Source organism: Fundulus heteroclitus, chromosome 8, assembly GCF_011125445.2.
Source record: "Fundulus heteroclitus isolate FHET01 chromosome 8, MU-UCD_Fhet_4.1, whole genome shotgun sequence".
In the NCBI taxonomy this organism is placed as follows: Eukaryota; Metazoa; Chordata; class Actinopteri; order Cyprinodontiformes; family Fundulidae; genus Fundulus; species Fundulus heteroclitus.
The window spans coordinates 7,738,189-7,754,937 of NC_046368.1; the positions used below are offsets into that span (position 1 = coordinate 7,738,189).

Here is a 16,749-nt window from a genome sequence, read left to right on the forward strand (position 1 = left end):
AGAGCTACAGTGGGATGACTTGGATCAACATCAGTTGTCTCTGATTAATAGACTTCGACACGTCAAGATTTTTAGGTCGTTTTAGCATCAAGGTGTCATAAAATCTGACCCTTAGATTTACAGGCAGGTTTCAGAGCTTCGCTGCGAAGTAATTTCACAAATCCGAACATTAGCCTGGAAATGTTCTTCCTAATCAGAGATGAACCAAAAAAGTCGCTGTCATCACCTGATGGTGTTAGTGCCGGTTAGACGTCCCTCCAACCAGCTCAAGGTTATTATTAAGAAGCTTATTATTGTAGTTTGAGTCATTAATCTCACCTTTCTACCCGCCCAGGATGCTGCGAATGAGGTAATGAAGCTGGTCCACAAGCTGCCCGGCAAACACGACGGCTTGGTGCCCATGTTCATCAACACCAACAGCGGCCAGTTCTCCCACAAAGGGGTGTTCACGCTCGGCGCCCGGGCGGACAGTTACTATGAATACCTGCTGAAACAGTGGATCCAGGGCGGCAAGACGGAAGACGAGTAATTCCTCATCTTTCTCTTCTTTTGTCTTTGCTTTTTAATCTTCCAAGTAAATGACATTTTATTCACTTGAACAACGATGACGTGACCTCACGGCTGCATTTATTTTGTTTCCTTTTAATTAGTTTCCCAGCAAATAATCCCCCAAAAGAATCAGACCAAATAATTGCCTGTTAGAGCCATTGATGATGTCTGTAAACACAATGTGTAACACTTAATGTGTTGTCATTTCAAATGCACCAATCAGGCATGACTTTCTAACTGCATTGTTTGTTTATCACGGCGCAGGTTTTAGTTGGCAGTAAGGGAACAAGCAGGGAAAAGGGGAAGCAGACGGACCTGAGAGAGGTTAGCAAGGGCCACAGTGTGATGGATCCAAATAAGAAATAAAGAAATTATTATTATTATTATTATTATTATTATTATTATTATTATTATTATTATTATTATTATTATTATTATTATTATTATTATATATTTTTTTAAGAACTGTAAGAAATAAAATATTTAGTGTAAATACTGGACCACAAACTTGGTCAAGATGTAATAGGGCGGAAAATTTGTACATTTATTTATAAATCACATTTAAATCCATGCAGGTTGGAGCAAATCGTTGTACAGGAAGGTGAAGCAAATAAATAATGAATTCAATTAAATTTTATTTCTATAGCGCCAATTCATGAAACATTTCATCTCGAGGCACTTTACAAAGTCAATCATATTATACAGATTGGTCAAAAATTTCCTATTTAAGGGAACCAGTTGATTGCTTCAAAGTCCCGACAAGCAGCATTCACTCCTGGAGAAGCGTAGAGCTACAGGGAGAGTCGTCTGCATTGTACATGGCTTTGCAGCAATCCCTCATACTGAGCAAGCATGAAGCGACAGTGGAAAGAAAAACTCCCCATTAACGGGAAGGTAAAACCTCCAGCAGAACCAGGCTCAGTATGAACGGTCATCTGCTTCGACCCACTGGGGGTTACAAAAGACAGAGCAGAGACACAACAAGACAGACAAAAAATAAAATAAAAGTAATCTTAAAAAAAAAAAAAAAAAATTGAACTAGTTTAAAATAACAGGATGGCACTGCAGAGTTTCATCTGGGTGTCAATCTCCACCAGAAATGGACGCCCTTAAAGTAGCAGCTTTGGCATTTCCAAACCAAAACTTTAATGAGGTTCTCAAATGTGCACATGAGATTTTTGCTTCTGTATTCAGCCGCTTTACTCAAACATTTCAAAACCAAATCCAAAGTGAGACCACCATGTTGGCTTGTGGCGAAGCCCAAACAGGACTTTCTTCTTTCCGTCTCCTCCATACAGACCCGATTGCAACCTGAAAATGTTTGAATACTTTTTTTTCGGGGGCAACTCTCATGGATTTGCTCTTCCTGTCTCTGTTTCCAGTTTGTTGGAGGACTACCTTCAGGCCATCGAAGGAGTGAAAAAGCATCTCGTGAGGCAGACGGGACCCGACAGGCTCACCTTTGTTGGAGAACTTTCTCACAACCGCTTCAACCCTAAGATGGTACCCATATTTCATCCAATCAGTCACTCCTCAGTGAAGCAGGGCGAAAACATGAGCAGCACCAACAAACTTGGTATTTGTAAAGCATTTTGAGGTGCGGGCAGGTTAATTGCGCTGCTCAAGGGCACTCTAGCCATGGATGGTGATGGAGCTGATCACCAGTAATTGTTTGGGTCATGAAAACAAGCAGCTTTTTCCAACCGCCCCAGAGGTTTTCACACTTTGCCACTTTCAGTCATCCACGGCCAATAATTGGCTCGTTAAATCAGTTCACCTCTGAACTTGTGGTGATTCTTTTTTTTAGTCAACCTCTTCTGAAATTCAATTCAATTCAATTCAATTTTATTTATATAGCGCCAAATCATGAAACATGTCATCTCAAGGCACTTTACAAAGTCAAGTTCAATCATATTATACAGATTGGGTCAGATTATAAAGATTGGTCAAAAATTTCCTATATAAGGAAACCAGTTGATTGCATCAAAGTCCCGACAAGCAGCATTCACTCCTGGGGAACCGTAGAGCCACAGGAAGAGTCATCTGCATTGTACATGGCTTTGCTGCAATCCCTCATACTGAGCAAGCATGAAGCGACAGTGGGAAGAAAAACTCCCCATTAACGGGAAAAAAAAACCTCCGGCAGAACCGGGCTCAGTATGAACGGTCATCTGCCTCGACCGACTGGGGTTACAGAAGACAGAACAGAGACACAACAAGAGAAACAAAAAGCACAGAAGCACACATTGATCTAGTAATCTGTTCTACATTAGATGGTAATAGCGGGTGAGCCGTCTTCTCTGGATGATGTCACAGTTAACAGAACGCCAGACCAGGTGTACCTACTATGAAGAGAAAAGAGAGAGAACAGAAAGTTAAAGCAGAAATGACAACACATAATGCATAATTGAAGAACAGTAGAACTCAATATAGTGAGAAAATTAGATCCTGATATACTCCAGTAACCTAAGCCTATAGCAGTAAAACTATAAAGGTAGCTGAGAGTAACATGAGTCACTAGTTATAATTTTTGTCAAAAAGAAAAGTTTTAAGCCTAGTCTTAAAAGTAGACAGGGTGTCTGCCTCACGGACCAAAACTGGGAGTTGGTTCCACAGGAGAGGAGCCTGATAGCTAAAGGATCTGCCTCCCATTCTACTTTTAGAGACTCTAGGAACCACCAGCAGACCTGCGGTCTGAGAGCGAAGTGCTCTGTTAGGAACATACGGGGCAATCAGAGCTCTGATATATGATGGAGTTTGATTATGAAGGGCTTTATACGTTAGAAGAAGAATTTTAAATTCTATTCTTGATTTAACAGGAAGCCAATGAAGGGAAGCTAAAATTGGAGAAATATGATCCCTCTTGTTGATTTTCATCAGAACTCTTGCTGCAGCATTTTGGATCAGCTGAAGGCTTTGAACTGCATTTTGTGGAATTCCTGATAGTAAAGAATTACAATAGTCCAGCCTTGAAGTAACAAATGCATGGACCAGTTTTTCAGCATCACTCCTGGACAGAATGTTTCTAATTTTGGCGATATTCCGGAGGTGAAAAAAGGAAACTCTGGAAACCTGTTTAATATGGGATTTAAATGACATGTCTTGGTCAAAAATAACACCAAGATTTTTTACTTTATTACCAGAGGCCAGTTTAATGCCACCCAGATTAAGTGATTGGTTAAGAAGTTTATTTTTTGAGGACTCTGGCCCAAAGATTAAAACTTCGGTCTTGTCAGAATTTAGATGCAGGAAATTTAAAGTCATCCAGCTTTTGATGTCATCAAGACATGACTGCAGTCGAAGTAATTGATTGGATTCATCAGGATTTATGGATAAATATAGCTGAGTATCATCAGCATAACAGTGGAAATTAATCCCATGCTGTCTGATAATTTTGCCTATCGGAAGCATATATATAGTAAAGAGAATTGGTCCAAGGACTGAACCCTGTGGTACTCCACAGGTGACCCTAGAGTTTGAGGAAGATTTATTATTACATTAACAAATTGGAATCTGTCTGACAGATAAGATTTAAACCAGCCTAATGCTTTCCCCTTAATCCCTACAGTATGTTCAAGTCTTTGTAGGAGAATATTGTGATCAACTGTATCAAACGCAGCACTGAGATCTAACAGGACAAGTATAGACACAAGTCCATTATCTGAGGCCATGAGAATATCATTAGTGACCTTCACCAGAGCTGTTTCAGTGCTATGATGAGCTCTGAAGCCTGACTGAAACTCCTCAAGTAGGTCATTACTTTGTAAATGTTCACAAAGTTGATTAGCAACTACTTTCTCAAGAATTTTAGATAAGAAAAGAAGATTAGATATAGGTCTGTAATTTACTAACTCATCTTGATCAAGAGAAGGTTTCTTAAGTAAAGGTTTAATAACAGCTACTTTCAAAACCTGTGGTACATATCCATTTACTAAGGATAGATTAATCATGTCTAAAATAGTGCCACTGATCAAAGGGAATATGTCCTTAAACAACTTGGTTGGGATTGGGTCTAACATACAGGTAGAAGGTTTAGATGAAGCTAAAATTTTAGATAGCTCAGAAAGCTCTACCGCTTCTAAACAGTTCAAACACTGCGCAGATTCTAAAGATTCCTCCAATGCTGCCTCACTTACTGAGGACGAGGTAATCATGTTTGGGAGGATGCCAATTATTTTATTTTTAATGGCATCAATTTTATTTATGAAGAATCCCATAAAATCATTACTACTGAGAGCTAAGGGAATGGATGGATCAACAGAGCTGTGGCTCTGGGTAAGTTTGGCAACTGTACTAAAGAGAAATCTAGGATTATTTTTATTCTCTTCAATTAATGATGAAAAATATGCTGCTCTAACTCTGCGGAGGGTCTTGTTATACAACAATAGTCTGTCCCTCCAGATTAAGTAGGATTCCTCTTGGTGTGTAGAGCGCCATTTTCTCTCCAATTTCCTAACATTGCGCTTCAAGGAACGCAGCTCTGAATTAAACCAAGGAGCCAGCTTCCTGTGAATAATCACCTTCTTTTTCAAGGGAGCTACATTGTCTAATGCAGAACGCAATGAGGAAGTCACATTGTTAGCAAAGGTATCGATTTGTGAATGGGAAGAAACAGCAATGCTGCCATCTACAGGGCATTTCTGCAATACTGAGGATATTAAGAAGGGGACAGACTCTTTAAGTTTTGATACAGCATTATCCGATAAAAATCTACTATAATGGAACCCTCTTTTGGGGGTGGAGAATTCAGTTAGATTAAACTCAAATGTTATTAAAAAATGATCAGACAGGACAGGGTTGTGAGGAAATACTGTTAATTCTTCACAATCAATGCCATATGTCAGAACAAGGTCTAAAGTATGGAGCCGAGAGTGTGTCGGTTCATGCACATTTTGAGCAAAACCAATTGAATCTAGGATAGTTTTAAAGGCTACACTAAGGTTATCACATTCTGTGTCAACATGGATGTTAAAATCACCCACTATAATAGCCTTATCAGTATTTAACACCAAATCAGATAAGAAATCTGACAACTCATCCAAAAACTGAGTGTAAGGGCCTGGTGGACGATACAAAACAACAAACAGAAGAGGTTTTATTGCTTTGCAGTTTGGATGAGGGAAACTGAGGGTTAAATGTTCAAAAGAACTGTAATTATTAGTTGGCCTGGGACTAATTAATAAATCAGACTGAAAGATAGTTGCCACTCCTCCTCCTCTTCCCACAGATCTGGGAATGTGGAAATTTGAATAACTGGAGGGGGTTGACTCATTTATACTAACGTAGTCCTCTTGCAGCCAGGTTTCTGTGAGACAAAACAAATCAATCTGATTATCAGAAATCAATTCATTAACTAACAAAGTCTTTGGAGGGAGAGACCTTATATTTAATAGACCACATTTTATTATTTTATTTTTAGGTTCAAGGTGAACCGTATTGATTTTTATTAGGTTTTTATGATTTGTTCGTTTTAGATAAGTTTTTGATCTGTTAAGTTTTGGCCGTGGGAAAGACACCGTCTCAATAGGATAATGGGTGGGTAACAGTACAGAAGCTGCAGAGAGGTGTGTTAAACTACGGCTCTGCTTCCTGGTCTGGACCCTGGGTTGTCAGCATTTAGGAGGACTAATAAATCCGGCCAGATTCCTAGAAAGAAGAGCTGCACCATCCAAAGTAGGATGGATGCCGTCTCTCCGGATCAGACCAGGTTTTCCCCAGAAAGTTCTCCAGTTATCAATGTAGCCCACGTCGTTTTCTGGACACCACCTAGACAACCAGCGGTTGAATGATGACATGCGGCTAAACATGTCATCACTGGTCAGATCAGGCAGGGGACCAGAGAAAATTACACCTGAATGAATGAACCCTGAATCAGTGACGTGCAGTCAGGGGAGGCAAGTGAGGCCAGGCCTCACTTGTCATCATGGAAAGAAAGAAAATATATAATAATGATAACATAATATATATTGTGATTCACTCAGTCATTTGTAACAAAAGTTCTCTTTAAAATCGAAGACTTTTCACTATTTTTCATTGTAAAACCTTGGTGGCGCTAAATAGCGAAGCCGGTGAGGCCGCAGCGAGCTTGGCCTCCCCTGGGATTGCGCAATCCCATGTTGACTGCGCTGGCTTCCATTCTGTGAATGCATCTTCCTGTCTCTAGATCATAAATTCAATTGTTCAAACAGTTATGAACTGATTTTCCACAATTTAATATATGTGGATTATGAAACGTGTTTTGGTCATTAAACTGTGTGTTTTCGTGCTGCTGGGCGATCATAAAAGCCAAAGAGCTGGTTGTAGGTGAGGCCGGCAGTTCCTTGGCCTCTAGGCAGGGGGCGCTCAAGGGGAACCACTCGTGATCCCCAAATAGTAGAGTCAAAGCAAGTTATGGATGTATTATTAGCGAGTTTTGCTAAACAAGTAAAGCACTAAAAAGACTCTAAACATACAGCCGGAACAGGACTGGAAACAGGGGAAGGCTTTCCTCCCTGGCAGTGAGCTCCACTGAGACTGAGAGACTTTTAAATCTGAAGAAGATAAAGAGAACTTTTACCGCAAAATTATATTTTCGTTCAGAAAGAGCGCAGCTGGACTTAATTCATAAGTAGAGGTAAGACCACTGAGCTATAATATACACTGGAGTGCTGATTTTGCCGAAAAACTGAAGTCACTGGCCGCCATCTTGCTACTCCCTACTCTCACAGAATCCCACAGGATTTGGTTGCAACAACAAGCAGTTTTCTGGCTGAGTGAAAACGTTTCACAGGTAATTTTACAGTCAGTGGATGTACTAACACTATCAACTACTAGGAAATTAGATGCTGAAATATTTTACACGTTATTCATATTAAATATATGTATATATAAGTATGTGTATGTGTATATATGTGTGTATATATATGTATACACATATGTAAATATATGTTTTTGTATATTGTTATTTATATATTTATAAATGTTAAACATATATATTTAAATGAATAAAATGCAAAATATTTCAGCACATGACTTTCTCAGTACTTGATAGTTTTAGAACATAACATAAAAGTATATGGCATTTGACATTTTAAAAGTTTTAAGCCCCCCCTGAACATGAGAAAATCCTCGTTATTCGATGCTGTAGCACACATATTCCCTAGTTACTGGGGGTAAATAGGGAGTACCAATATGGCGGCTGGTGGCTTCACAGCGACTCGTTCAAACAGACGGTGATTAGGACTCCAGTGTATTATATAGCTCAGTGGGTAAGACAGCGATAGTTATTCATGTTTTGTTTTTGTAATGAAATGTGCGTAATGTGTGTTATATCTTTAGAATGTGTTACAAATGCACAAATCCATCATAACTCATAAACTGTTACCAATCACATGACAAATATTTTTTTTTTTTTTTTACAAAGAATCAATATTTTTTTCATGTCTCTTGGTGAATTTATTTGGCTCAATCAGTCTCCTTCAGCACTTATGTATTTGTAAATCTGACTCTGATGACGTCGGTGCCTCACCAGCTATGAACCCTGCCGCACGTCACGGCCCTGAATGTTGCTGTGTCGCCGCCCTGCAGGATCATCTGGTGTGTTTCCTGCCGGGAACTCTGGCTCTGGGGGTGCACAATGGCCTCCCAGAGGACCACATGGACCTGGCTGTGCAGCTGACGGAGACCTGCCACCAGATGTACCGACGCATGGAGACCGGCCTCAGCCCTGAGATCGCACACTTCAACCTGCAGGCCGTCGAGGGCCAGGATGTCATCGTAAAGGCGAGGCTTTATTTTCTCTTTCTCTTTTTTTTTCTTCTTTTTTTTTATTCTGGTTAACACTGTTGGTGATGGAGCTGGAAGCAGTCAGGCCATCCTCTAGCGCGATATCTTTGTGAAAGGTGCTTTTATTTTAATTAACATGTGCATTTGCAGGATTTTTTTTTTTTTTTTTACACACAATCTGGCTTTTAAAAGCGATCTGAAAGGCAGAATCAGTGGGAACAGTCCAGACGCTCGAGCACGTCTGATAAATACAGATTTTAATTACCAACTGGGCGTTTGTTTGAGAGTGGCGACCATCACCCCCCCGTCACCCTCCTCAGGGCTCATTTCATTTTTCATTAACAGCTCGAGGTTTTTTTTTTTTTTTATTGCGTTGAATATTTTGCTCTTCGCCTGTGCCGCTGCCTTCATTAACTTCAGAAATAATTAGGAAACGCTCTCTGAGCTCGTTCAGATCTGCTGGAAAAACGGCTAAAGAAACAACTGAAGGATCATAAAGGCCTTTTTAGATTCTCGTCTGGTTAATTTAGAGTGAATGAACAGCTTTTAAACACCAGCCTGATGATGGGCTTTTTATTACAAACATTATGTGTAAGCCCAACGGTGCTCTGTTAATCAACAGCAGCTCTGTTTTAATACAGAGACGCTCTCAGGACTCAGATTATTGTCTAAAGAGGAGAAAAGCAGGGTCCTGCTGAGGGGGAGCGGTCTTCTGTGTCAGCCGAGTGAAGGATGAGCAGGTCTGGGGAGAGAAAGGTGATCATCTGCAGACAGATTCAAAGAGGAAAGACCCAACGTTTCCCTGGAGGCCCGTACTTCTCTTCCCTCTTCATTCTGTCTATTACACCCTCCTCCATCTATTACCCTTCCATTATTTAATTTACCCGCCATTCATCCAGCTATAATCCTCCCTTCTTTCCCTAGCTGCCTGTTGACCATTTTGCATTTGTCCAAACATTAATTTATCTTTTCTTTTTGGAAATGGTCATAAATTTGCGAGAATAAAGGAGTAATTTTATGAAAACTCTTCCCCCTTTTTTTAAAAAGGTGAAGAGATCCTTTCAGGATCTTGTAAAGTTATATTTTGGTATCGGTTTCACAATTAGGGAAACATTAAATCTTTTTTGCAAATAAATGTCAAATTAGAGTTTCCGCTATATGGAATTGATGGTGGTGCGCCGCCACGGCAAAATAAAAGCCACCACACCAGAAGGATTTTTTTTTATATGGTAAAACAGTGTAAAGCATATGAAATATATATTTACCCTTTATTATGCATAGCTTATATGCGCACACTTATACTAACACCATAATTCGAGTTTAAAATTAATTTAAATGTCATGAAATGTTAAAATTTACTTTATTTTGAAAAACCAACACTGCCTTCTACTTCTTGTCTGGCTGCTGCTGGCAACTGCACCTCGCTCCTCTCAGGAGGAAAGGAAAATTAGAGATTACACTCCACTGTTGCCCATTTAGCGTCTTTGTTGCTATATTTAGCGACTTTTCAAACCCTTCTAGAAATTTTCTTTTTAAAGGCAACTAGTGACACTTAGCAACTTTTTTTTATTTTAATGGTGACTTTACCAAAGCACCAGTTGTTCTGTTCTGGAGTCACTGAGCTGCTGAGCTCGTTCCTACTTCCCTCAGCGCTGTCTGACAGGCATACTACGGCTGCTGCTGCCTCGTCACGTACATGTAGTTTTAAAAGTAGTCTTTTTATGTGTCTAGAACTGTTACACTAAAATAATTCCCTGAATTTGATTCACACACAGCTTTAATCATTTATTCACCTCGTTCACTTTGTGTGCCTCTGATCTCTTTGTTTTTGGTATCGTGTGTTTTTTATGTAGTGTGGATTCAGGCAATGTATAAAAATTCATAACTCATTTTATAAAGGTCATTATTGGTTCCAAAAACACTATTTTAATAACTTTTTTTGTCCTTGCAAAACGCTCTCCTACAGAGTCACAAATGTGTGAACAAATATGCAAATTAGATGATGACATGCACCCCCCCCCCTTTTTTTTTTAAAAACCACCACGGTTTTAAAAAACATCCTGCATTATTATTATTAGTGTCAGGATTTGACACAATTGTGACTTTATCCTCGTAATATTACAACTTTATTCTTGCACATTGCTTTACTCTTATAATGTCCTTTATTCTTGTACACTTAATATTATGACTTTATTCATGTAATTTCCCAAAAAAAAATTATGATCATTGTATCATTGAGCAGAGAAAACAAATCACTGGCCTCCAAGAAATTTTTCCACAAAAAAGACATGTTTTCTGATGTCAAATATTTGTGCATTTTCAAGAAAAAACTAATTTACCATGATTAAAGGCCTACGTTTGCTATATTAAACCAAATATATATTTGAGGTTGTAAAGTCAGAAATTGTGGATCATCTTGCAACCCCTACTTTGGAAACCCCTGATCTAAGTGTCCATCTGTCCTTCCTTCTTTCTTCTTCTGTTTTATAATTTTTTTTGCAGTTTTCTCATTTAAAAGTTATAAAGAAAGAACTGAGAACTCTGGAAATTTAAGCCTAATAGAAAAGTTTGGACCTCCGCATTTTAAACATGTGGGGGTCCTGATACACCGATTACTGCTAATTAAAAATGCAGGGAGTTTGTCTTTGTGCTGATAACGCTGAGAGCCCTTCTTCTCGTTCTCCCTGGGAAAACGGTACCGTCAGAGTAGTCCGTCAAGAGAACAGAGCAGGGACGGTTCTTTGATGCATCGTTAAAGCGGCCAAAGAGAGAGTTGTTAAAAATGCTTTATAGCTCCATCGATCAGCCACAACTCTGTCAGTTCCCTCAGACTCTTGGTTCCATCTCCACTTGTTCGTCTGGCCCCGGCTAAGAACGGGTGAAATTTTCTGAAACGCTAAATTAAGGAGGTTAAGTGCTTCCTGATTGAGCTCTTTGAGGCTAATAAGTAATTTCTGACTGGAACTGTGTTTCATTCTTTGTAAAAGAAAGGAGCTTTTTCTGCCCCACGGTCAAAACCACTTTTAAAAAATCACACAAATCAGGATTCATGTAGATATTTCATTTGGTTTGTATAGTCTTTTTTTATGATGGTTCCTCTTGTTGAGGGAGGTTGTTTAATTTCATGTTGCTACTTTAATTTTTTTTTTAACCAGATGAAGGAAGCATTAAGAGTAACATGAATTACCCCCCTTTTTATAAGATGTTGTGCAATCAAAGGATGACTTGGGTCTGTTGTCCGCTGTTGGTTTTCTTGGAGTCTTCACTGCGGCAGACTGATGCCTCTGACACGATAAGCTGCTTTAATAATGTTGTTTTCAGTTTCCGTGCTTCCTGTCTGGTTCTTAAAGGTCAGACTAAAACGCTGATTGTTATCCTGCAGCCTGCTGACAGACACAACCTGCTGAGACCAGAAACGGTGGAGAGTCTGTTCTACATGTACAGATTCACCAAAGACGCCAAGTACAGAGACTGGGGCTGGGACATCCTGCAGAGCTTCAACAAGTACACCAAGGTACGCGCTAATCAGCCTCTAAAATGTCTGACTCAATGCCATTTTCAATACCACAACAACATTTTTGGAACATTTCTAGTTAAGTGCAAAATGTGATCAACTGCAATATGGATAATTACATTTCCTTAATTAGGAGAAAACAAATAAAGTAGGTGCATTGGTTTGATTCGTTGACTATTTATTAGCCGACTCGACCATTAGCTGATTAGCATTAGCGTTGATTTGTACTGCAGTAGAACCTCGACAGAGGAGCTCAGGCAAACATATCTGTCATTGGGCTAACAGCGTGCGTGAACCTAATATATAAATCAGCACCATGTACGTTTTAACCCAAGTATTAGTTTAATTTGAGATGTGTTCAATTATTTTTTATTAGTTCAACATACAGCACTTGGTGCATTTGGATGGTCAGTGCAGGTTGCCCTTCTGAAAAAATCACCTGTTATTTTGCAACAGTACAATGTTACCAGTGGAAGTTACAGGTCTAGCGCCCCTAGTGGCTAAAGGTTGCATTGTCCAGGAGGTTTACTACAACACTGTTGCAGATTTAGGAGTTTTACTGACCTTTAAACATGGCTCAGAAGTATCAGTGCCGTAGCGTTAGCACAGCTAGCATGTAGCATCGTTTAGCATTTGATTTTGTTCTTGTCCGTCACAAGGAAAGTACCTCCTAAGAAGGCCTTCTCGGCTGACGAGAGCCTCGTATTTAAAAAAAAATATTTATATTTCTGGATGATAGGAAACTTTAAACTTCCAGCAGCAGCTGGTCAGGTGAGCCTGTAGAGAGGTGTCTCTGTTACTGCAGCGCTGCTCCTTGAGGAAGTGCCACAATCTGGGTCAGTTTGTGCCAATTTTCATGCAGATGGCCGTCTTTTGAATTATCAATATATAATATATTGTTGTTTTTTTAGTATTGATTATATCAAGATATCAATTATTTTGACAAGCGTGCAGTTGTCTTAATTGGGTCAGATATATATTTAACAAAGTGAAATGCATGCATTTTACTGGTTTCTTACACACACAGAGGGATTTATTTCTGGTTATTCAGCTCCTTTAAAAAAGTGAATATTAACTTAAGCCATTAAAAACTGATTTTTATTACAGAAATAATATGCTCCAGCCTAAACAGTCATCAGACACTCTATGGCAGATCCCATTCTTCCTTTTATGCACCTCTATGTAGAGTGGGAGCAAAAAGTGTGGTAGTGAAAACATGAAGCTGGAAAATAAAGTCAGCATCAGCATGAAGATTTCCTGGTAGGTGGATATTCTGACTCTGGACCTGATTTAAAAACCCAGCGGACCAACATCAGCAGATGTCAGAGCTTCCCAAATCATCACTGACTGTGGAAACTTCACACCGGACCTCAAGCTAGTTTGATTCTGAACAGCAGTCTTAGTTCTTTTTGGATTTAGCCCAGATAAGACATTTATGATGTCACTTTTTCCTTCTACTTAACTTTCTTTTAATATCCTTGCATACAGCGCTCTATAAACAGCCTGCTCATTCAGGAATTGCCTTTTGTGGTTTACCCTCCCCTGTTTGTGGGACAACTGTAGTCAGCAGTCTTCCACATGACCTTAGGCCAAAAGTTTTTGTTTTTTATCCTAAATTACTGAAAAATATTTTTTAGATTTCCTTTTTTTTTGAGACACCTGTGGTCAGATAATTTGTATATGTTGTTTGGAAACTTAATGAGGTTGAAATGAATGAATTTCACCTGCCTAATAGCATTCCCAGAGATTTTGAATGATTTTTGACATGAAGTGGAGCCCAGATAAACCAGAGAAGCAAATCGAACAAAGCCTCTCCGTTTCTTGACCTCGCTGCCATTTCTCTGCTGGAAAATGTAATTATGTTTTATGTCCAACTTCTGGCAGCTTGGGGAAAGCTCAACGTGTATCAAGATTGATTTTTTTTTTTTCAGCTTCCCAATGGAAGCATTAACCACCTGACTAAATGTCTTCTCCCCCCCGAAGGTGTCTGGCGGCGGCTACACATCCATTAACAACGTCCGTGACCCGGCTAACCCTGGTCCCCGGGACAAGATGGAGAGCTTCTTCCTGGGCGAGACGCTGAAATACTTGTACCTGCTCTTCTCAGACGACCCGGAGCTGCTCAGCCTCGACAAGTACGTCTTCAACACAGAGGCTCATCCTCTGCCCATATGGCCGTCCCCGCCCAAATGAAGACCGTCCAGGCTGGAACTGCTGTTTTAAAGCAGGGAGGCAGATCTTTGCTTTGTTTTTGCTCCACGTCTTCTTTATTTTTCCTAAGGAAAAAGTTTTGTGTCTGAGCTGGCCTCTGACGTAAAAACTTTGAGATCAGACTCACCAGAGCACTTTGTTACAGGTGGGGGGACTCGAATAACGACTGCACATTTTCTAGCTTTGGGTTATGATACGAGGTGGGAATCACTGAGTTAGTGCTGTTAAATGTCTGAATCCTACGTTTAGTGATGATGAACTGAAGGCGGACCTCTTTGTGTGCAGAAGGACGATGTTTTCACGGTTTCTTCAGGCCAATACGATTTAAAAACTCGAGACATTTAATAAATGAATAATTCAAGCTTACATAGATAACGAACCACGTTCTTTAATGAATGTAAATTACTTTTTCTGGGTTAATTTATTTTTTTTATTTATTCAGGTTACATGGGTATTTTTTTTGTCTGCATGCTTATTTGTTCTGGTGTTCTGTTACGTGAAAACTCACTTTATACAAGATGAAGGGGATTAAATTCAGATGAAAACAAACAGGTTGGCGCTGTGATGGACTGAAGTCATGTCTAGAGTCCTGCACTGATCCCCATGCAACACTGACCCGGAGGACGTTTGGATAAAAATGGTGTTGATGGACGGAGGACAAAACCATCTGCTGGTGCAGTTTTCATCTTTTCCTGTATCAGGAGAAATAAAAATGTTTATTAAGGGGGAAAAAAAAGATCCATTTATGTTTTCTTTGGGAGGTTCAGCAGAGAGTAAATGGTATAAAATCCAGATAAACAGAGTAAGTTTATATCCCACTCAACAAGGATACTATCTAAATAATTTCAGGCTCCGTTTTGATTGAGTTTCTTTATTTTATTTTTTAAACACAATTTAAGAAAATGTGGATTTTTCTGTAATCCACACAGGATCAAAAGTATACATACAAGCTCAAGTTTTTCATGGAGTCGTGAATCTCTGGATGGAGCTGAGGATTAGGGTGATGGAAAGGAGGCCTTCCAGCCTCCAATATAAATCATTAAAATACCAATGGCAACATGCAAAAAATAGTTTATTCGCTGTATCGCCAGTAAATTTTTTTTTTTCTTCCCCAGAGAGTTATTGGGAAGGTTGTAAACAGTTGTCAAAAGACAGGTTTTAATAAAATCTTAATAAAAACAGTAAAAATTCAAAGTTTCTCCACCTTTTTTAGTGTTTTAACTTTTTAGAGCTGTGTGTCTCATTTTCTGCCAGAAATAAACCTCTTGGTCGGTTGAATGAATGATTTTTGGCAGCCGTCAACAACCGCCTGGTGTGATTTCTCAACACATCTCACCGCAACAGAGCTAACTCAGAAATCTCGGCTTCTGGTTGGAAAAATCATCTGTTTTACAGTCGGTTGTCAGATCCAGTATGGCAGCTCCTCACATCAGAAACATTAAGCTGTGGTAAAATATGTTTATTTAAAAGACAGAGTGCATAAAAAATTAACGTGACACGCATCGGCCACAACTCTGAACTGAAAAAAATAGACGTGGTGTTTGCAGGTAGAATTACAGCTTTGAAGGACGTTTATAAGAGGTACTACCAACATAACAGCTTTCCTGGCCGTCGCCGTATTGGAATAATAACCTTTTGTTTTTATTTTAGAATCCCGACTTCTCCAACTACATTAGTTGGAACGCTTTTTACCGTTCCCAGCTCCTATTTTCAAATTCTGAGGAAAGTGTAATGCAATAAAAGTCTGGGCCAATGTAATACCAAGGGTTGCTCATGGTACCACCTAGTGGCGACCTGCAGAACAGCAACGTTCATCTCCTGCGGTCGCCACACAAGCCGAGCGGTGCTAAGCTGCCGCATGCAGCTTTAGTTTTAAATATAATTTAAATAAAGTTTCTGTGATCTGGCTGCTTTATTAAAAAAAAAAGTGAAAACTTTGATTATAAACAGTTAAACTGACTATTTTGAATTACTTTTCTGCTACAGACATTTAATCTGGTAATACATTTAGAAGATCTGAGCTGCTTTAAAGAAAAGTTTAATAAGCACCAGAAAAATGTCCTAAATCTTATTTATGCCAAAGTCTAAGCTGGTAGAGAGTATTGACTCCTCAAATGACCAGCACCACTCCTACGGTTTTACTTTGTGTTTTCCATTCTGCCCACGTTTGTTTAACACCTCTGCTTATGATTTCACCTGAGCTGGATGAGCTGCATGCTGGAGCTTTATTAGAGGCTATTTTCAGCCTTAAATGGAGACACAGCTGACACTGAGGACGTTGCGGTGCGTTTGTTGTGCTCCTAACGTCCAGCACTGCGGCTCACTGATGGGATTTTAATGGCTTTTGGGCAACAGTTGAGCTCGTTTGGCACAGATAGGCGCTGCCACGCGGTGCACACAGAGACGGAGGCTGCGGCTTTCAATTTTTAAACAGCTACAGCTCACAAAGCATCTGACGCATCCCAGAGATGGTTCATTATTTGCTTTGTATTGAATTCTGACCAATCTGAAGAACACAGATGTTTTTATCTGGAGTTAAAGAAGGGTTCAAATGGAGCTGCAGGAATAATAATCTTACTTTTCTTATGTTAATTATGGGGCTCGTGCCAAATATCCAATTTGACAGCCACAATAAAACACAAGTAGTTGTATAAATGAAATAAAGTTGAATTGATCGTGTTTCTTTTGTCACCTGACACATTTGTTTTGAG

The 16,749-nt window shown here is 39.5% G+C and overlaps 1 protein-coding gene across 2 annotated transcripts in view; it reads left to right on the forward strand.

Moving 5' to 3' along the window:
• Positions 1-15,232, forward strand: part of man1b1a (mannosidase, alpha, class 1B, member 1a) — a 28,654-nt gene extending 13,422 nt beyond the window's left edge. For both annotated transcript variants that reach the window (XM_021317316.2, XM_012864197.3), the window contains exons 10-14: positions 335-525; positions 1,932-2,052; positions 8,116-8,310; positions 11,696-11,827; positions 13,811-15,232. In XM_021317316.2, coding sequence (XP_021172991.2) covers positions 335-525; positions 1,932-2,052; positions 8,116-8,310; positions 11,696-11,827; positions 13,811-14,020 — 849 coding nt within the window. In that variant the 3' untranslated portion in view covers positions 14,021-15,232. The remainder of the gene's footprint in view (positions 1-334; positions 526-1,931; positions 2,053-8,115; positions 8,311-11,695; positions 11,828-13,810) is intronic.
• Positions 15,233-16,749: the final 1,517 nt, after the last annotated feature.